General features: G+C 36.7%; 4 protein-coding genes across 6 annotated transcripts in view; 2 read left to right on the top strand and 2 right to left on the bottom strand.

Moving 5' to 3' along the window:
• Nucleotides 1-21,504, top strand: part of LOC121798419 (DEAD-box ATP-dependent RNA helicase 21-like) — a 794,448-nt gene that overhangs the window by 757,090 nt on the left and 15,854 nt on the right. The gene's annotated exons all lie outside the window — the stretch shown is intronic.
• Nucleotides 3,862-5,614, bottom strand: LOC121800624. Its single transcript, XM_042200152.1, has 3 exons — nt 4,766-5,614; nt 4,093-4,635; nt 3,862-4,019 (listed from the first exon to the last, which is right to left on the bottom strand). The coding sequence occupies exons 1-3, from the start codon at nt 5,612-5,614 to the stop codon at nt 3,918-3,920; spliced, it is 1,494 nt and encodes a 497-aa protein (XP_042056086.1). The 3' UTR covers nt 3,862-3,917.
• On the top strand, nt 7,553-11,583 carry LOC121798437 (nuclear pore complex protein NUP54-like). Its single transcript, XM_042197441.1, has 9 exons — nt 7,553-8,118; nt 8,201-8,254; nt 8,816-8,875; nt 8,972-9,082; nt 10,205-10,270; nt 10,431-10,517; nt 10,870-10,971; nt 11,041-11,187; nt 11,334-11,583. The coding sequence occupies exons 1-9, from the start codon at nt 7,702-7,704 to the stop codon at nt 11,451-11,453; spliced, it is 1,164 nt and encodes a 387-aa protein (XP_042053375.1). The 5' UTR covers nt 7,553-7,701; the 3' UTR covers nt 11,454-11,583.
• LOC121798415 (mannosyl-oligosaccharide glucosidase GCS1-like) lies at nt 11,767-20,398 on the bottom strand. 3 transcript variants are annotated; one of them, XM_042197411.1, is made up of 22 exons: nt 20,002-20,398; nt 19,854-19,927; nt 19,335-19,586; nt 18,574-18,742; nt 18,323-18,409; nt 18,113-18,181; nt 17,887-17,983; nt 17,478-17,560; nt 16,643-16,750; nt 15,900-16,021; nt 15,659-15,766; nt 15,518-15,591; nt 14,891-15,016; nt 14,608-14,675; nt 13,636-13,782; nt 13,497-13,547; nt 13,298-13,354; nt 12,882-13,031; nt 12,684-12,775; nt 12,453-12,562; nt 12,308-12,371; nt 11,767-12,217 (listed from the first exon to the last, which is right to left on the bottom strand). In XM_042197411.1, the coding sequence occupies exons 1-22, from the start codon at nt 20,272-20,274 to the stop codon at nt 12,073-12,075; spliced, it is 2,526 nt and encodes an 841-aa protein (XP_042053345.1). In that variant the 5' UTR covers nt 20,275-20,398; the 3' UTR covers nt 11,767-12,072. The 3 variants fall into 3 exon arrangements, 2 of the variants coding, with proteins under 2 accessions (XP_042053345.1, XP_042053347.1); XM_042197413.1 differs by having other exon boundaries at nt 19,335-19,576; nt 20,002-20,042; XR_006050055.1 differs by lacking the exons at nt 11,767-12,217; nt 12,308-12,371 and having other exon boundaries at nt 12,899-13,031.

Consider the following 21,504-nt stretch of genomic DNA (forward strand, 5'->3'; position numbering starts at 1 on the left):
GAACCTTATAATTTAATTTATGTAATTTTTTTTGAAGTTTAATTTTGGACCCCCATTATGAAATCTCTGGCCCCGCCACTGGCTAGGATGTTGGTGTAGGGGAAAAGTATCTAACTAAGTCGAAGTTTCTTAGAAGATACTATAATTAATGCTAATTAAATATTGGTGAGTGCATGCATCTATGATTGAGGGTTGTCAATTGTGTACTAGCCAGTTACAATATTCTTCATAATTAAGTGATCTAAAGAGAAAAAATGCACGTCCCCATTGGTTACGCGAAACGACATAGCATAAGGTAAAAATGAGATATAAAAAAAATCTTAATTTAATGGCGTCCTTCTTTATCTCATGATCTTTAGGATGTGTAGTTAAAAAACATGTACAAATGAGAAAAAAATATTACTATCACACTATATACCGTGATATTATCATCACGAATGAGAGTGAAAAAGAGGTAAATAACAAATTTACTCCTTGTACTGAAAATAATTATTTATCTCATGGGAATTGGAAAAAAAGATAAATGATATGCTACCTACCTTACGTGAGCATCACTTCCATTTGACACACGTTTAGCGTTGTTCGTTTCGATTTATATATTTAGTTTGATTCTAATACGTTAAAAAATGTTATTGAAATTTTTAATTTTACAAAAATTATGAAAATCAAAGCTCGATTTGCTCGTTTTCTCTATAATTTCAAATAAATTAATAAAATAACAAATCAAGCTTTGATTTTTATGAATATTGTGAAATTAAAAATTTCAATAACAATTTTTAATGTATTAGAATCAAACTAAATATATAAATCAAAATGAACAACATTAAACGTGCGTCAAACGGGACGATGCTCACATAAGAAGCTCGTATACGATGTGTAGCATATCATTCCTCTGGAAAAAAAAAGGAATGAAAAATGTTAAATGAGTGAAAATATATGTTCCATCTTTTCTAATAAAGAATAAACACCTTACTATATTTTTTCTTTGATACCAAATAAGTTTGCAAGTCTATACATTACGTTCCTCCCATTTTCGTCCTTTTCTAATAAGAGTTTTTTTCTTAATTAGAATTCATTAGATTTTTTAGAAAATAACAGGATTATATGGATCTAATTTAGTTTTGTAAGAGTGATGTTATTGTTATGTTTTTAATTTGTTTTTGGGTTTGTGTTTTTCTTCTTCAAACTAATTTGTAGAGGGACACCTTTGGAAAATCGATTTATGAATGTATATGAAATTAATGGACACCTTTGGTTAAATTATTATATTTATATTTTACGTTATACGACTTAGACTTATGCTACAAATGACAAAATTATACTAACAAAAATAAATTAGATTAGCATATAGTATTAATAAAAATTAAATTAAATTTTGTGATGTGAATCTGGGTATTCACAATCATATAATTAAACGATGTCGAGAGCCATGGGTTGATTGAGGTCCGAGAAGAGGGTGGAGACATGACAAGGAGCCAAGCCGAATGAGGAGGTCTGATTCAAATTGGAATTTCCCTATGAATATAAAGTCCAAATGCTCTCCTCAGATCACCATTGTCTTTATCGTCGAAAGAGCTTCGCGTGATTATCTTGCATGCCTCAATCGGAGCCCGGATGAGGAAGTTATGGTCGTTTTAAGAAAGTCACGCAATGCAAAACGCCCGGTCGGGCGTTTTTTGTCGAGAGATCAGTTTTTGTCCAGAAACTTCACGCGGGCGGGCGAAATGAGCCTAGGGAAATGCCCGGTCGGGCGTTTTGTCCGAGGTGTATCTTTTTTACCAAGAATTGTTTTATTTTTCTCCTTTTTCACTCCTAGTATAAATAGACATGTTAGGGTTTTTCTATGGCAGACTTTGAACATTATTGAAGAACAAAGACTCAAATTTGAACACTCATCTTCACCATTGAAGATTTATCCAAAATCCCTTGTGGTTGCATTTAATCTATTGTCGGGCTTAGATTATTTGTTAAGGTATGCTTGCTAGTTCTTGTGTTGCTAGTTGGTGGAGCCATTAGGTTTTTGTTTGTGAAAGTAGCCATTGAGTTTTCTTTCTTGAGCTTGAATCTAAATCATAACACTTATCATCTTCTTCTTCCTTTCACATCTTTTTTTCATTGTTATATTTCTTGTTTGAGTTGTTTGATATCTTTACAAGAACAAATCAGGACAACATATGTTTCTTTAATCCACATTATTCACATTATTCTAATTTCAGCTTATACAGACAAAAAAAAATTATGTTAATAAAAATTTTCCAGAAAAAACACGAATTAATAGCTTATGTATAAAATCGACGTTTTACTTAAAAGAGTAGTAGTAGTAATTAAAATTCTAAACATGTCACAAAAATATTTGTAGCCCAATAATTTTTATGGGGCGGAGGGTATATAAATTTATGATGCATATTTTCAACAAATTTGTAACAATAGTATATTATTAAATATAAAACTGATTTCGAATTTCAGGACGGAATTTAACATGTTTGTGATGATAAATTGATTCATGAGTGATGAATGTATTTTCTTAAATCATTTTGGGGTATTTTTCAGAAAGAAAACCCACCCTGATCAATGATCATCTCCAATTCTCCATTCAGTATCCTCCTATGTTTCAGGATTAAAGTGGGGAGTACTTCGAAGAGAGAAAAAATATTAGGATACGATCTCCCACTTCATTATTTTATATTTTAATTTTTAAAAACATGTCTTATTTCCAAAAAAGGTGCACTTATTTTATATAGTGAATCCCTAGTATTACAGTCCATTCACTGAAATTACATCAAAATATCTATCAGGCTCCATTCGGAATTAGGGCCGCGTAATTTGAATTGAAGTAGTATTCAATTCCAAATCTAATACTCCTGCTATTTTGTATAGTGGAATATTTGAATTTGTAATTGAATTATATTTTCAATTCCTCTCAATTCTACAATTTGATTCCATAAAGTAGATAATGGAAAATCCAAATAATTATAAAATTGGACACTTTCACACACACCACACACAATTTGATCTAGTATTAAAATTCTGACCAAATAGTATATCATTTTAATCAAACAAAAACAAAAGATTTGAAATTAAATCATAATTCAACTCCTTCAAATTCAATTCTGTAGAATTCTATTTCCAATTTCGTGTACCGAAAAGATCCTCAACTATTTTTATAAATATATATACTGATCAAACATGTTCCTCTCACGTCCACGAAAAATAGTCGCATTTTGTCATTTTGGATATCCAAGAAAAATAATCTTATTTCAAAAATTGAAACTTTCTCTCGTATTTTATCCATTTTTTCTCTTTCTCTCTTACTTTTTTCTCTATCTTTATCTAATTTTTCCCCCCTCTTACTTTACCGATTTCTCATTAAAATCCATGTCGTCCACAGATAAGACTATTTTTCGTGGATGGATGGAGTATATAATTAGTGGATAGAGGGAGTATTATTTTGATATGGTACATAAAATAGCAATTGTTACTAAAATTAATAAAAGCTAGTCACTCTTATAATATTATCATTATTAGTAGGACTCCACAGAGCACGATACTTAATTTAGAACCAGAAAAATCTTTAGTCATGAATTGACCCTAGATTGCTTACAATTCATAACTACGGAGCTTGTTATTCTTGAATTGATCCGCAAGCTAAAATGTTTCTTAGTAGTGTAGTATAGATAATAATTTTAGCTCCTCTTATTTTATGAACTGAAAATAAACAAAGTAGAGAGAATATGACATAAATTGGATTCACGGATGTTTAAATCCTAGAGTTTTGCAATATAATCTAGCATACGTTTACATTTGAGATTTTACAGACATAAAATTAGAAGACTAGTAGTAGTAGTAGTAGTACTACATGAATGCAGTTGATTGCTTCTGTAGGCATTAAAAGTTGAATGCTGATTAATGTTGAAATACTACAATTCGTTAATCTCACCTGATCTGCAATTCCCCACCCATAAATACATAACCGAAACCCTTCTCGACGGCAAAACCCTGCAGCAGTCCCTTCTCGGCGACTGCAAACACAAACATTAATCCGTCAACACCACAGAATGAAATTTGATCAACCATTAGTATTATTATACGTACCCTGAGCCACCTGTCGCCGTCTGACCTTTTCAAGACTATAACGGTGTTGAGCTTGTCAGGAGAGTCGCTCTTCCAGCGGCAGTAAGGGTGGGACTCGTTGTGGCGGGAGTACACTCCTACTATCTGTCTTCGCTTGTGGTCGTAGGTGAGGGAGGAGAGGTAGAAGAGGAATGGCTTCTGGCAGGGGTGGCGGGCGACCGGCCTCGTATTGAAGGCGTAGCCTTTGTAGTCTGCTCTCTTGTACCAGTTGAGGAAGGTTCTGGTTGGCATCTCCAGCTCTCGGGGCGATATGATGCCTCTCATCACCTGAACCACGAACCCCCACGACACCGATATGCTCCAGTACTTGTCCTTGTCGTAGCAGAACGACTGCTGGATTATGCTGGAGGAGTCCTTCTCCACTGACTCCAGCAGCCTCTGCAGCCCCTCCACCCTGCTCAGCCCCGGGAATATCGGGTCCACCACGTCCAAGTGGTGGAGCGATACTAATGGAGCCACTGGGTGAGCCCCCAGCAGCCCCAGTAGGTTTCCATACACATCGTACTGTCATAATACAAACCACAACTAAAATTGCAAACAATATATACTTAACAGCTACCCCTTTCTAGTATTAATAAAGTTGCAAATAAGAAGAAGAAGAAAACTGTGAGTGTTTAGCCTCATATGCAGGTACCTGGTGAAAGCCAGGTTCTTTGGTGAGAGGGACGCCTAGCTCGGCCATGCAGGCGTGGATGCGGTCATCGCTGCCATACAATCCCGGGTAGCGTTGGATGCAGCTATCCTGCATCCTCTCGAGTTCCTTAGCGAGCGGGTAGCTTATGGCGAAGCCCCCTCCGCCGTAGGCCATGGCGTACGAGAAGAATATGTTCTGGACGTGGCTCTCAGAGGAGCTCCCGATGTAATAAAACTGGTTGTGGTCGTATTTGGAGAGCACCCTGAGCACATTCTCGACCACGAACACCGTGTCATCGTCCCCCATGACGAACCACCTGATCTCCTTCATCCCCAGCCTCAGCGTCTCCGAGACCACCCTGGAGATCCGCAGAGCAGATCTCCTCCCCTGCTTGTTGGAGTAGTTGAAGTTCGATGTGTCTTCAGAGATCCGTATTTCAGGAAGCTGCTTGGATTCGTCCTCGGAGATTGTGACCTTGTTGTCGAGCCACACCACCCCACGAGTCTCCTCCGGCCGCCACCACAGCTTGATGTACTCCTTCCGCTTGTTCCAGAGGTTGGAAGAGGCCGCGATGCCGAACGCGACATGCTTGATCTCCAAGGGGGAGGGGGTGGTGTTCTGAGGAGGGGGAGGGGAGGGTTTGTTGTTGTCGGATTGTTGAAAGTTTTGCTTGGCAGAGAGGGGTTGGAGGGGGCAGTTGAGAGTGTCGTCGTCGTCGTGCTTGGTGCTGCTGATGATGAATGTGGAGGAGTAGATGGAGTAGAGAAGGAGGATGGAGATGAAGAAGCAGGTGGCGCCGCTGCGGAGGCTGGTGAAGCCGGGGACCGGGCGGTGAGCGGTGGGGTTCATTTGGGTGTGGGGAGAAATGAATGCTGTTTTTGCATGGCTCATACAAGTGGAGGAGATCCGTCAGGAGAGATGTTCGGATCTATAAACTATTTTTATATGCATGCATGCATGTGTATAGTTTGTCTAAGATGGCAAGTTACCAAAAACAGGTGCTTCAAATTGTTAGAATAATCATGAATTATATAAAGAAATAGTTTGTTCTAGTATTATTAATCATCTTTAAAAAAACAGTCTATTGTAAATAAAAAATGCACATTTAACTAATTTTATGCTATTCCTTCCGCCATCTAATCAGATTCGTTTTTAGTTTCTCCTAAATAAAATGATATACTTTGTATATTTCTGTTTTTGGATATAATAAAAGATTAAAATATTCAACTCTATGTTTCTCTCTATTTAATACTTATACTTAGGACTGGCCAAACGGGTAACCCGCGGGTCCCTGCACCCGATTTCGGCCAAATGTGTAGTCTCGATACCCATCCGCACCATATGGGGTAATCCCGATACCTGAGTCAAGCCCGCACCCGATGCCGAGGTACCCAACCCGAACTTGCAAAATTTTTTTAATAATTTTTGATTGATTTATAGAACTCCCTGAAGAGTATGGAGTATGTTGTAGGATTCTGTTCCCTGAAGAATCTGGTGTGCCTGGTGATCAATGAGGACATCGTGTGGTAGGAAGCTATTCTTATTGAGTGTTGCTGTCCAAGAGGTATGCTGCTTCATTATAGTTTTCATGTGTTCGTGCTATAATATAGATGGAAAAATGTACTAAATAGCAAAAGAAATGCTCCATTTGTTCCTAATATAAAAACTCTTTCAATTTTAGTCTGCTTCCTAAAAATATAAATTTTTTATTTTTAGAAACTTTTTTTCTCTTCATAACATGAGACATTTTCCACTACCACACTTTTTCCTTCTATCTCTTTCTTATTACTAATTTTGTACCATTAAAATTCGTATTATTTTAAAAGTTTCTACTTTTAGAAAATAGAGGAAGTAGTTGTTAGGGATACTTTTGTTAAAATATTTCTTGAATCCTAAATTCCTAATATAACTAAAATAAAAATATGGCATTAGACGGGTGTATCAGGTATATACTCGTTCGGATGTCTGGTATACCCGATGCATGCAAAACATAATTACACTATCCGCTGCCCGTTATGTCACCCTAGTTATACCACTTATTTTCTCTCTTCAATTAAAAATATTAACCAACAATTCCTAAAACAACATGCAGAACCAAGAAATACTCCTACTTAAAGAATAAAGGAAATTCCTTCCATCCCATATAAATAGATCATTTAGGATTGACACGTGTTTTAATGCGTAATTAGTAAAGTAAGAGTGAAGGAAAAAAGTAGTTGAAATTATATAGTGAATGGTGGAACCCTTAAATGATAAAGTAAAAGAGCATGGGAAAAAGATTGCCATAAATATATATGGACTATTTCTATGAGACCGAGGACAACGGAAATATGCGCTATTTTTATAGAACATAAGGAGCATAACTAGAAATATGTAGGATGATTTTCTGTTAAAAGGATCTCATACGTCAGACACAAGCAAGTATTCTCAGAAAGTCGGAAATATGACCATTGTTAAACTTAAACACAGTAACACATCATTTATAATATGGACTCCACAATCCACTAGCACTCATTCAACTATATTTTCCTTCTCTTTTTTTACATTTCCACATTTTTTTCTTACTTTACCAATTGTACATTAAATCTTATTATATTATTTATAAATTTGTCTATATTTTTTAGGGCAGAAAAGTATTATTGTAATGATTTTTGTAAGTATTTTAAATTAGTGAAGTTATAGAAAATATAATTATACTCATTTTACTACTACTAGTACCACTACAAGTATATACAAGAGTTTTGACTGAAATTACTGAAAACATAAATTGTAAAAAGGTTACTCAATGATTTCTACTCCCATTTTAATTGTGAATTTGTGATTTGTAAACGAACTTCAAAACCCTCGAAGTCGGCGTCATATAGAAATCGGCGGCAACCGCCGCATTCACAAATTCCCGACATCTGAATCTAGGGTTCCGCCACCATCCCCCAATAATGTTCGGAGCTCAGTCGTCCTCCTCGGCCTTCGCCACCCCTTCATCTACTCCCGCATTCGGCACGCCTTCAACTCCGGCGTTCGGTTTATCGCTCTTCTCCACACCATTTTCGCAACAATCCCAACCTCAGCAGCAGCAGACTCCGTCGCTATTTCAGACGCCTCAGCAGCAGCAGCAAACTCAATCGCTGTTTCAGACTCCTCAGCAGCAAACTCCGTCGCTGTTTCAGACGCCTCAGCCGCAACAACAGCAGAGCCCCTTCGGCTTCACCACGCCGTTTAATTCTGCACAGCAACAGCAACAGCCAACTCTTTTCAATAATGCTCCTTCAACCAATTTCATGAATCAGCAATTGACTACTCAGATGGCCCCAGTTACTCCTCTTCCGTTTTCTCTAGCCGATCGCGATATTCAAGTAATAATCATTTTTATATGTAATTCTAATTGATTGTATTCGAACGTATGTTAATGTTGATCGCTCCATGTTGTCTCTACAGGCGATTGTGGATGCATACAAAGAGGAGCCTGGGAACCTTAAGTATGAATTTAAGGTCCGGTTTGTAGTTCTTTTCAACGCTGCTCTTTTCTAAGTACTGAAACCATTTTCATTTGATTTTTGAACAATTGTGTGATTAATTTCTTCTTTTGCACTTCTCAGCATTGTCTTACTTAACAATGAACATATCTTCTGTTACAAATGCCAATATAACACCTGTCCTGCGAATGTGGTTTAGTTTTTCAATGATAGGGGTTGTGGGGCGTTAATGAATTGTCATTCTTTACATTGCTGTCTGAAAAGATTGTGAAGCGGTTTTCAAGGTTTACCTAGAGCACTATGAATTTCTTGTTAATCAGTGTTGTGCTGAAATCCAGCATATGCCTGTAAATCTTCTTTGAATTCTGTTGTGTGGAATTGTAACAGATGAGGAAACAGTTGCCTACAGATGTATTGGACTCTTTAGGCGTAAGAGCATCATTTTTAGCTCGACGATTCGAATCTTAAGACTAGAAGAATGATCTTAGCAATTTGTATCTACCAATTCAAGAAGCTAACTCTGAAATTGAGCTCTTTCTGATTTGGATACTTATCAAGATCTTTGTTGGTTTTGCAGCATCTGTTGTTTAGCGTGACTGAACCTCAGTACAGATCAAAGCCTGCTGGTGTATCAGATGTGAGTTTAGTTTAAATTTTCTTCACATTATTATTAGTTGTAAATGTATTTTTTGAGGCTATTTTGTAAGTCCGGTAAAATAGTTTGAACTGCCAGATCATGTGGGCAGAATCAATAGCAAAACTAGAAGGCATGGAAAGTTCCAAAAGAGAACGATTGTGGCCTCAACTTGTGCAAGGTTTCAAAGATCTCTCCCAGCGCCTTAAGGTACGCAATTCTTGATTAGACTATTCTCTTGGTGATTTTAGAGGATCTCCACTGCCATTCTTATGATTTTAAAAGTTCTTTTTTTAAACTGTAGTCAGAAAAAAATCGTAGTATTTCACTAAACCTTGTGCAGTAACTCTGTTTTGCTCTAATGATAGCCGACATGAACTTCTAATTTTCCTATCACATTAGGCATTCTATTCTGAGTATATACTCTCACTGCACTTGTAGTCTTCTTCTTTGACATCATGTCAGATTGCCATTTCATTAATATGATTGTGTATCTTTAAGGGTCCTTATCATTTGAACAAAATATTGGATGCATGAAGGTGACAAAAGGAGATTGGTTATGAATCTTATGATATTGTTAGGAAGATGCATAGATATGAATATATGTACACGGCTGCTTCTATAACAAATTCAAAACATAAAAGATCTGCTTTGTTTTTGGTATCAGAAAGCCAGGCTAACAGCATTGTGCGCAATAATTCCAACTTAGTCAAGCTTCTATTTGCAAAGTTTGTAGGAGCTTTTGTTTTTTCAGAAGCATAGTGAATGTCTAAAGGAGCGTGATGAGGAAACAATCATTGAAAAAGGCGAATTTCTGCTTTGTTACTGGAATATTTATAAAGTATCATGCGGTGTAATTGTTCTGGCACTGCCATGGTCCATTTGGATAGTTAGAAACAAGAGAATTTTCTAGGAATATGAATAATCCTAGAGGAATGGGATATGGTGATAGCAGAGACTTCGATAATTTTATGAGAAAGGGATTCTGTTTGAAGTTTGAACTCTTTTTTAATATGCAGTGAGCTTCAAGCTGAGCCTGCTTTATAAAAAATTTAAGTTTTGCTCTTGTCGGATGGCTTTTAAGATTTATAGTAAAATTTTGGTAGCTTGATTTAATGGTCTAGTTCCTTCAACAATCTTGTGTTTACACGAAAATCATTAGTATATGATTATTGCTATTATTCTGACTTTCAGGGTTCTCATACATAATGCCCATTCTGTTCTATTAAATCTGTTCTGTAAAACACTATTTTTCTTTATCATGAATAATCACGACCTGCTTCTACTTTGTTAATAAGTTTCTAATGATGGTCTGCAAATGGGTTTCTTAAGCTTCAAGATGAAGTCATACTGTCAGATTCCGAGAGACTGAAGTTGACCCAAAGCAATGTGAAGATGGTGATCTCTCTCTCTCTCTCTCTCTTGCATACATATATATAGAGGGACATGTGGGCTGTGGCACAAAAAAACTTAAAGCCTAAAGGTGTGTATTCACATGCATATGGTTCATCTGTTTGTCTCTCTAAAACCTCTTTTTTTCCATTTTTCCGTGATGCAGCTCCAAAGGCATTTTCAAGCTGACACGCTTCCCTGGATCCAAAGAATGCAACAGAAAGAGCAAGTCCTTCAAAGGCGTCTTTTGTGGGTCAGATTTTGCTAGCTCTCAAAATACAGCTGTAGTTAGATTTTGTTGAAGAATGTTTTGGTTATTTACCATGGTAGTCTGGTTGTTTTTGGCATCAACGAATTCAAGCTTTTCAAATTTGATTTGGAAACAATTCATTTGAACTTGGATGGGTATCTCATGAACTTTTGTTTTTCTGAAACTTAATTATGGATATTCAAAAACCAGGCTTGTGTGACGAGGTTGGGGATGTCATATGCAGGCTACTGGTTGCTTGGTCTCTTGCAATAGGCCTGCATTTGTCATTATAGTTGTTACTAGTATCTCATGGCATCGCCCTGTTTTTCATTATTGTATGTCTTGTGTTAATCAGGCAATGAGAATAATAGAGGCACTGGAGGGTAAAGGTTGTCGAGTACCTCTGATGAAAGGAGAAGTAGAATTAGCAGAGAAGTTGGCTGCAACAACGAGACAGGTTACTCTTCACCTATTTTGTGTCAATTGAAATGTTAAAGTGGACACAAATAAGTATGTAAAGTTGCAGTTAAAAGGATCTGGAGCAGAACTTTCTCGACGGGTTCAAAATCTTCTCATGGTATCTCGCCTTCAAGCAGACAGCCTAATTGGTAGCTCAATGTATCTGCCAGGATCAACCAAAATTCATGAACAAAGTCTATCTGATATGCAGGAGGTAAAGTGAAGGCTAATTCAGTAAAATGCTTATCATATCATCTGACACTTTCCTCCTTGTACCTTTGAGTATTTACCGTAAATAACAAATAACTAGTGTTACTTTATTATTGAATGCGTAAATAACAAAGTCTATAATAAAAACAGGTATTGCAACGGCAAACTGAGGCTATTGCGAGACTAGGCAATTTGCTGAAGCGGGATGTGAGAGATATGGGAATCATAATGGCTGAAGATACAGATACAGAAATGACCCAACAAGACTAATTTCTGTAGCACTCACTTTCCTTCAATTGTATAACAATTTGTTTGCCTAGTCAAAGTGAATTCCCCTCATTCTACTCCTATAATGTCACAATGCTCAAGCTTAATTCATGCTGCTGTTTTAGACATATAACTACTTCATCTGGTGATGTGTACATGGTGGTGGTTGATTATATATATCAAATGGGTCAAGGCGTGGCAAGTCATACCAATGATTTTAAGGTGGTTATGAAATTCTTGCATAGGCAAGTTCTGTGTACTAAACAATTCTTGAAAAGTGATCCTAAGTTATTTCATCCGTGAAAAACATCAGAAATAACTAAAGATATAAATCAGTTATTATTGTATTGCTTATTGCTTCATACAAGTCCATTACTCGTACATCTGCCACAAAACACCAGAACCTATAAGACTGCAAAACTTAGCTAGTTGAGTTAATCTAAGTATATGTCCAGAGCCTTTGTCCTAGCGGCAGTTTATTTGTAATTTCCTCCTTAATATTGGAGTTTCTTTTTTTCTTTTTCTTTTTTTAAAAAAAGAGTTAATCTAAGTATATGTGCAGTCAGTTGCAACCAGTCCAAAAAAGAAGCATTGCATCTTGTGTATGACTTCAGTTAGCATCCTAACACTCGCTATAGGATTCAGCCATGATCAATACTGTAAGTGATGTCCAGCCCGTGAACAGTCGTGCGCCTTTTCCCTTCCCTTTCTTTTGATCGTACTGTTCCCACAAAAAGCCGGTCTGCTTATAGTTCTTCACTACATTTCTGCAATAGAAATAGTTAATAATTTACCACCCAAAAACCTAAGAAGAGTTTGAGTGTATCTTTTGAAAGAGTATTTAGGCGGCAACATACTGAATCAAGTTGTTCCTCAATTCGGTGTATATGTTCTTTGATCGATCTCGATATGGTCCATCCACTACAACCATCAATGATATTGTTACCACATGTCAAACAAAGTCTAATCTGAAAAGGAAATGAATTCTTTAGCAACACGTACCTTGAGAATAATAGTTTAGTGCTGAAAGAATCATATAATTCATATTCATCCAAATTGGCCCTCTCCAATATGGTGCATCATGCTCAGTATTCCGTTTCATGTATATTGAGCTGCCGCAAGTATACCAAATTTAGTGTGAAGCTTTACAAGTGTCAAAAACGTCTGCAATATTAGTTAAAATGTGGAAATTTATTCCTCACAAGGGCGCATTGTAAACCTAATCTTTCTTACCTTGTTTTGGCAAGAGATCTGAGTCCAAACTTAGTCCAGAGAGTACTTGTGTCTGAAATTAGATCAAGCTGTTTCTCTAATATCCATGAATCCTGAATCATGTAGAATGCACAGAAAGAACATAAAACAACCTCCAAAATAATAAGAATTAATTGATGCGGAACCCAATGAATAAAGTTAATACATAGATTAACTCACAGCTGGTATAAGCCTACCCATAAAGGGGAAAAGGCTGACATAGCCAATATGAGGGACCAGTCTCAGCACAGGTTTCTCCAGCACTTCTCGTAAAAGTTCACGTGAAGGATAACCACCAGCTGATTCCACCATCTTCCAACTTAGACGAACCTAAATAGATGCATAATGTCAGTGCAACAAACTAGTCTACTTCAATTAGCATTTATTTTTCATGAATGAGAAAAAAAGTAGAATGAGCTTTCTCAGACTGGTTGCACATGATCCAATAAATGCACATAATGACGTGAATATTTTCATGCTTTAAAAACAATTGAATGCAAGAGACAGGTGACTGAAAGCTGTATGTAATCAAGATCAAGAGTGTGTATATGATACTGGGAAATGATACAGCAGCAACAGAAAATCTAAACATTTACCTTCTCTGTATGATTTCCATAATCAGAATATGCTCCACTTGTATTATCAAGATGTATCTGAAAATGGAAAAAAACATATGATTCCCAATTCCACAGTTCTATTGATCTAATCATGATTCGTGACGTACAATGTACAAGTAGGATGATATAAATGGGAAAAGGTAATGGAAATTATGAGACTGGTAACAACAGAAACTACCTGATTTAAAAGGTCAAAATCTGAGAGCAACTTCGCCGTCAAGCTATACTCCTGCAGTATTTTGTATAGAGTACAATACAGTACTTGTTTGAACCAAAGACTTTGTAGGTTTGGTAAATTTGTAGGTTTTTGGTCGTACCTTTCCAATGTGACTATCCTCGAGAAACTCTGAAATGGAACTCATGCAATCAGCAGCAAGATGCATCCAACATCTAAGGTCAACATGGCGTTCATCTTCACTGGGGTGTGATGCACGAGGATAATCATCCAATCCAGAAGACAGTGACTGGTGAGGCAAAGTATTATTCATATTAATCCGAATTGTTAAAAGTTAAGGATGTTATATGCCTCCTGGATGTGTAGTATCGCTTCAACTATGATATAGGATCATACATATTCACACATATCAAGCTACTTAGCTGTATGTTTGGGTTGAGATATCAAACTATTGAGTTGTCTTCAGCTAAAATAAGTCAAGCACCTGACTGGACTTTCATCCATGGTTACAAGGTCTATATTCAGTCAAGAGAGCGAGATAGAGAGAAAACAAAAGGTAACAGTAATTGTTAATTTCTTACAGTTTCTAGATTTGTTCTCCCATAAAACACAATTAATTCTGAATTAAGTAAGACAACCACGAGCCAATGTCAAGAAAGTGAGACACTCATAATTCTCTCTCAAACTTATGCTCATATATCCAAACACTTTGACAACTTAGAAGCTCTTGATACAGTATATAAACATTAGTGTTTGGAGCTTATTAGATGTCCAAAATAAGCTTAGATAATTATCCTCTTAGCCTTTTTATTTGAATGCGGGAGGCAATTTCCACTTTGGATGTAGTATCTTTCCCGAAAATGGATTTCATTTTGGGAGACTCATTTCAATATTCTCAAACAATTGATAAGTAGAATTGGAAGTTGAAATTGTAACTTGAAATTCCCATCCGAACACACTAGCCCCTGAAACTATCAAACTTACCAATCATAACATACACATAAGAGAAGCAGCCCCAGAAACCGAATTATGGACATGTTTAAGTTTTGACTGGAGTAACCTCATAAAGAGATATAACATAGAAACAGACAACAGGAATATATATAGATATTACCTTTGGATTCAGTTCACGTTGGGTCACATTGTCTCTCCCATGCCAAAAGTAGGTGCCAACATCTTTTCCTGTGAATATAATACCAAAATTCCAATTAGAAAAGTTGTACTTGCTATGCTCGAATAATTGGCTTCATAGTTCCTAGGATGCAAGTCAGCAACTTATATATCTGATTGTTTATTGAACAATGAGGTTAACATGGTCATATATGGAGTATATGTTATTATGAAAAGTAAGCAGCATGCAGGTACTATGTAGGATACAGAACGCATATAATGCTAACCTGATTGAGTAGTGTTAAACCACTTATACCAAGCATTGAGACGCACAAATGCTCGACGCAAGAAGGTGGAGATATCATTAACTTGTGAGGCACTAAACTTGTCTTTCTTCATGCCGCAAACAAACTCTGCAGAAACAACACTGTAACTATAACTAGAGCAACATCACATTTTCCCCATTCAACAAATGAATACAAAAATTTCCTTAAGGGTCCTATTAAGAAAATCAATTTACCTTGTTTTAAGGGATCAATTCTATAATGTTTCCTATGAAAGAAAAGCAGAGATAATGAAATGGAGAAAAATTCTTATTAGAAATATAGTACTTCAGAAGCTAGCAAAGCCAACAAAGTTTCCAGTTAAAAGACTCTGTAAGGTGGAAATATGTCTAGATACTCCTAGTATTGGTGTGACAGAGATTCTAATAATATCATTCATTTTAGGCAGAGTCTTGGACTATTCAACACCTCAGCTTCAAAGAAAATAATATGGCAAGAGACACTTTACTGTAGGCTACATAGGCTGAGAAAATCAAAATAAGAATATTATTGCAATTGTATGATAGCCACTAATCTTCTGATTAAACGTGTTATTTGATGTGAGGCCAGGCACTGCAGTGATAACTCAACCTCGTAGAACCAAGAATAATGTCGGTGGGTTTCCATTTGTCGGATGCTGAAGCACGAACTCGGATGGTACCTTACTGCCAATAGCTTAACATCAGCAATTAAATACTTGTTCAGAATTATTTTATACTAGTAGCTGAGTACCTTGAAGCTTCAGCACCTAAAATTTGCTCACGTGGAATCCATCCATCAGCATTCATCAGATCTAACCAATGCCCGATAATATCCAGAGAAATATTAGCATCCCATCGCCTTTCCAAGTAAATAAACAAACAAAAACATTTATCAGTCCCTAAGAAAAACATCATTAGCAGCTACTAGTACCATTACCAATTCTTCATAAGATAGCAAAACTAAAGATTCTCCATGTCTATAGATAACCCACCGTATTAGTAGCTGGTGAAAACCTTCGTCCCACAGAAACCCCCTGGGGAAGAAGGGACGACTTGGAACTGCTGTGTATAGCTCAGCTGGCCAATAGGAAATATAATTGTCACCATGTACAAGCTGCATGAGATGACAAGTACTGTGTGAATTTATTAATTATCCAAATGGCATAATCCTTGAAGCAAATACAGACACCATGTTGTTGAGTTAAGAAATAGCAACATGTACTGGCATAAGGAACTACAACCGGTTCTCAGTGTTTTATGTTTTGAAAGAAGTTTCAAAAATCAAAGAAACAACTTTGGTATTCTAGATTACTTGAATTCCTCTTGAGCACCGATTTTTAGCAAATGTAGTGTAGTAACAGTATATGCCCTGGGAGGGGGATATCAAATAAGTCGAGGGTTGAGGGCCACAAAATGAAAAACGATGAATTCCTCTTGAGCACCGATTATTAGTCCTTCATTTAACAATGTGGGAAAGAAATCAGTTTTACAGTTCAGGTGGAAACATGAAAATCCACGACATTTTACTTATAATTAGTCACACTTCCGGGAGCAGAAAATTTTAGACATGATAGAATTAAACAATTTCTCAAAGTTCAGGACATGCAAAAAATAAGTCGAGGTTGAGGCTAGAAACTGAAAAAAGGTAAAGTGCAGGCTATTTATTATAATTAATCCTTCATATCTTCACTAGGGCCTGAAAATTAGCATATAAACTACTTAGAAACCACCTTACATTAGAAGAAGAGGGAAGTGAAATTTTTGATTGGCCGTAAAAGTAGCCAATCCCACCCAGCAAATTTCCAAGTGCTGCTTTGGCCACTGTCATGGCTTCAGGGTTGATCTGAAACAAACATTACATCACATTGAACATATGAAACAATCAAGAACATTGTGGCAAAGTATGCATACTAATACTCTAAAATGCGGTGGAAATGATATGATACAGAAAATGGTAGTAAGCCAACACATCTGATCATATGACAGTCATGACATCTTGTTAGTTGTCACTTAGCCTGTTATAAACAAATTCATGTCCCATAACGTATCCTTCTGTAATTTTTTTTACATAAAATCCACTGATTTGTAAGCAGATAGTAATTTTCTATCCTCTATGTCAACTATTTCCACTTGTTTTTCTGCACGCATCATCTTCAAATGTTCCGTTCATCTACTTCTAGGGAACTTGGAAGTTTAGGGATTATAAGGTCAAGAATATGATCTCATTTTTTGAGTCGCAACGAATAGCACTGACACTATCAAAAAGGTTGCCTAACATTAAGTCATCAACCACTATGTATAATATGTTATTCACTGAGAAATCAGCGGAGTTTTATGTGAAGCCAAGCTAAACACTAATTGTTTGTCAGGACAGAAGATTTGGTAGAACTCGAAGAAACTATTGACACATCACTATGGATCAATATTCATTGTTTAGTCCTTTATTTAATACCTCATGGCTTAGAGCAGAAAGCATGGAAAGGAAAAACCTCATAGTCTAACATTCACCATTGAAAGACGCAATTAAGTGGTTATGGATAGGAAAGCAAAGGAACATCCATGATTGATACCTCATCCGGCATGTCAAAACATCTCTGGAATTTGTCATCAAATTGCTCCTGTTTCTGCTCAAGATGACTGGACAAAGAGTCACCTGGAATCAGGGAAGTTGGAGACAAATTTTATTAGTAGATGTCAAAGCACATGCTTGAAAAGTGTGCAATATGGATAACTAATTTCCAATTTACCAAACACACAATCTGGAAACTGGGAGTTTAAAGTAGCATTCAAAGGGACACATTTTTATTCGGTCAGTTATAGTAATATTTAAAAAGTGAAGGTCAGTGGATTGTGTTGTAGAACTTGTCACTAAAGCCTACGTATAATGATTTCTTTTCTGCTAAAATTTCACATGAAATTGCCTGATAAAATTATTAATCTTGGATGATAAGATAAATGGGTAAAACAGATAGACAATACCTGTAAGGATTCTGATACGTTCTTTCAATCTTGAAGTAGAACCACTCAATTTAGTTACAAAAGCAATATCAGCTTTGAAAGGAACCATTGCAGAAACCTGAACCACAAATAGAAAATGACGAGCAGCATGGACAAGAATTTCAAAAATATCTCAAGAAATATCTAAGTTAAATTCAGTGTGCTGAAATAGTAAAAAGATTACAAAAAAAATTGTTGATTGACAAACCTGGAAAACAAGAATATTTGAAGCATGATCAGATGTATCTGAGAGTTGAAGCCGGCTAGTTGCCCTAGCCTATGTTAAGAAGAGCATAAACTGTGTTCAGGTATTATGAAGATACTGTCGTAAAGCAGGACCCATGCCGAAACCTAAAATTTGAATACGATAAAACAGTACTACTAGTTTGATAGTATAACACAACTAAATTGTATATACCTGAGTTGCAAGATTGGTTTGTACAAGTTCGGATAAATTGTGAATGTGATGTGTCTTGAAACCAGCATAATGGAACTCAAAGTTCTCCTTCAGGAATTCAGTAAGCTAGTAGTATTAGTTACTGGGATGATGATATCAGACATATGTACTAAATAAACCTTACATTTCTGAGCCTGACAGGCTCTATTTAATGAACATTATCAGAAAGATAAAGAAAAAGAAACAATAAAGCAGTTTGAATGTTATGCTACCTTTGATTCTAGATGAAGTTGCCAATTACCAACATCACTCCTTGAACCAAAAGCCAGAAGGAAGTCATCAGGATTGTCTGAGGTACCATTACCCAGACCTAGAGCAGTTCCACCTTCATCAGCCACATAAAAGAAAAGGTGCACAATTTCTTCCTTTTCCTCATTAAGTCTACGACAGTCATAAGAATCAAAACTTCATGACAACAGTGACACAAATATAGCCAAATACTATGGGGTAAGGAGTGTGTGCAAGGTACTGACCAAATTTGGAGCAATGATATAACACAAAGGTAAAAATATTGTCCTGGTTCCCCAAAAGAAATAGGTAACATCTAAACAGCATATACTAAACTCCTTCATAAACACAAGACTAAAATGATCCACTTCATTGTTGCAACATCTTGCCAACCCTGTCACATGCTTATAAGATTCTAGATTTAGCAATATCACTTATTTCTCAGTTTATTAATCTATTCATGAATTGGTCAGGCAGCAAGCTTTCAAACCATTCTTCTATATTACTTACAAAACATAGTAGATTCTAATCTATTCTACTTCGACTTCAAAATGTGACGTGATTCTCAAGCTTCTCACTGCTCTGAATCTCAACACATCAACACATACAGTTCTTCACATAATTGAACTTCACACATGATTATCACGATGAAGTATTCTGAAAATCTTAGGCAAAAATCTTTTCATGCCATGATAAAACATTGAAGTCATCAAAATGAAACACCGTAAAAAGGTTAGGCATTTACACTTCACTTTGTGCTTCAATTCGAACTGCCCAGTCCCCTCCGTAACCACTCTCTTCCTCCTTTGATTTGAGGAAACTCGTTGTCAAAACCAGCTTTTGGTCCACCAATACCTGACGACCATAATCCCGCCCATTATGATGTGTCCAACCATACGTCTTTAGCTCGTCTGAGTCCTGGCACACATGCCGCATGGCATATCTTCCATCCTTCGCACCAAGCCACATCAGACCCGCCAACAGAGACTGAGGAGTCCTGACAATGATAACATCTCGTATAAATTTATCAAGTAGCCACTCTACCACTTATGCATTATTAGCATAGATACAAAATTATGCAGAAATAGTAAAAGAGCACAGCAACACCAAAATGCTAGTGCCTTAATACGTTAATATACAGCAACCAGACTTATGTAATAAAGATGTTCAGTCAGTCCTTATGCATACATAAGCACAATATATACATATGACATTTCTTCTTCAAAAAATATAACTGCAGCTAACTCACTCTAATAGAGCTTACCGCGCACGGATTCCAAAATAAACATGAGGCCTATATGTTCCCCAATACAGAGTCTCCTTGTGCTCCCCTTGAAACTGCAAGGAAAATTCAACCATTTATATGAAGAAAAAAACTCTGATTAAGTATCGAATTGAATATTGAAATTCACCATAGGAAGATCCATGAGCTTTGGAGAGGGGAATGGGGTGACGACCCTGGGTTTAAGAGTGTCATTTGCTGGGTTGATAGAAGAATTGGTGATATAAAATCCGATGAAGATGAGAAGAATCAAAATCGTGAAGGTGGAAAAAAAGAGGGGAGTGAAAGCGCGGCGGGGTCGGGTGACGGGGAATCGGTTCCTGGGGTTGGTGTTGTCGTAGTTTGGCGATTGGCGATGGGAGGTTGTTTTGGGTCGAGTGTTTCGTCGCGAAACCTGGGTCATTGCCGGTCAATTTGCACAGACGGAACGGGGAAGAGGAGACTCAGTGGTAAACAGTAAACTGAAGCATTTAGTAGATTTTATAGCGTTTGGTCACTGGTGTATTAGATTTTATTTGCTCTATAAGTCAACTATTCCTAGATTTCCTAAAAATAAATTTGTACTACTCCGGTGTATGAATGACTACTCCGGTTACACTCCCTCATTTTGATGGTGAAACTGAAACCCAGCAGCTCCAAATCAAACACGGAAATTCTCGATTTCAAAATACAGCAACTCTCGATACTCAAAGAAATAGTTATATTTGGGAATCGCACAAATTTTAATGTTATTCAAATTATAAAGTACTACTCCATGAAAAAAGAATTAAGTGAAAGAAATTGAAAAATATACTAGTATATTGGTAGTGAAAAAGTTTCCATCACTGGGGAAAGCCGGGGCACATCAAAAAGAACCGTTTTGCTCTGAAAAGAAAGCATTGATCAAGGATCCACTGATGTTGTGCAGGTTGAAGAAACTCATCAGATCATGAATGTTGCTGAAGTATCTGTGAATGATAAGTGGATTATTGATTCAGGATGTAGTTTCCATGCAAGCTCTCACAAAGAATGGTTTCAAGATTTTGAAGCAACATCAGGATCAGTCTTGTTGGGCAATAATCAGGTCTACACAATAAGGGGAATAGGCAATATCAGCCTCAAACTCACAGATGGAACTCTGATAACACTTTCTGAGGTCAGATTCATCCCAGAGATCAAAAGGAATTTAGTATCCCTTGGTGTTCTTGAAACACGGGGTTTCAGTTTCAGATCAGAGAATGAGAATATGTTGATATGTAAGGGGTCAAAGGTGATCATGACTGCTGCAAGAAGGCAGACACTCTATTATCTGAAAGCTAAAGTAGTTTTAGGCTTCTCTAACTCTAGTGAGAAGTCCATTGCTGATCTGAAGCTATGGCATACAAGAATGGGGCATCTGGGAACAAAAGGGATGAAGCAGTTGGTCAAGAAAGCCCTCATTCATTCAGATGCAAAAGTAGATTTAACCAAATGTGAGCAGTGTATAATGGAAAAAAACAAGAAGCTTCCATTTCCTAAAGGAAAGCACACTTTCAAGTCTGTTCTTGATTATGCTCACAGATATTGGGGGCCTTCTCAGCCTCCCACTATGAATGAAGCAAGATATTTCATGACTATAATAGATGATTTCTCAAGGAAATATGGGCGAAGATTC

The sequence above is a fragment of the Salvia splendens genome, chromosome 4 (assembly GCF_004379255.2).
Source record: "Salvia splendens isolate huo1 chromosome 4, SspV2, whole genome shotgun sequence".
Lineage (NCBI taxonomy): Eukaryota > Viridiplantae > Streptophyta > Magnoliopsida > Lamiales > Lamiaceae > Salvia > Salvia splendens.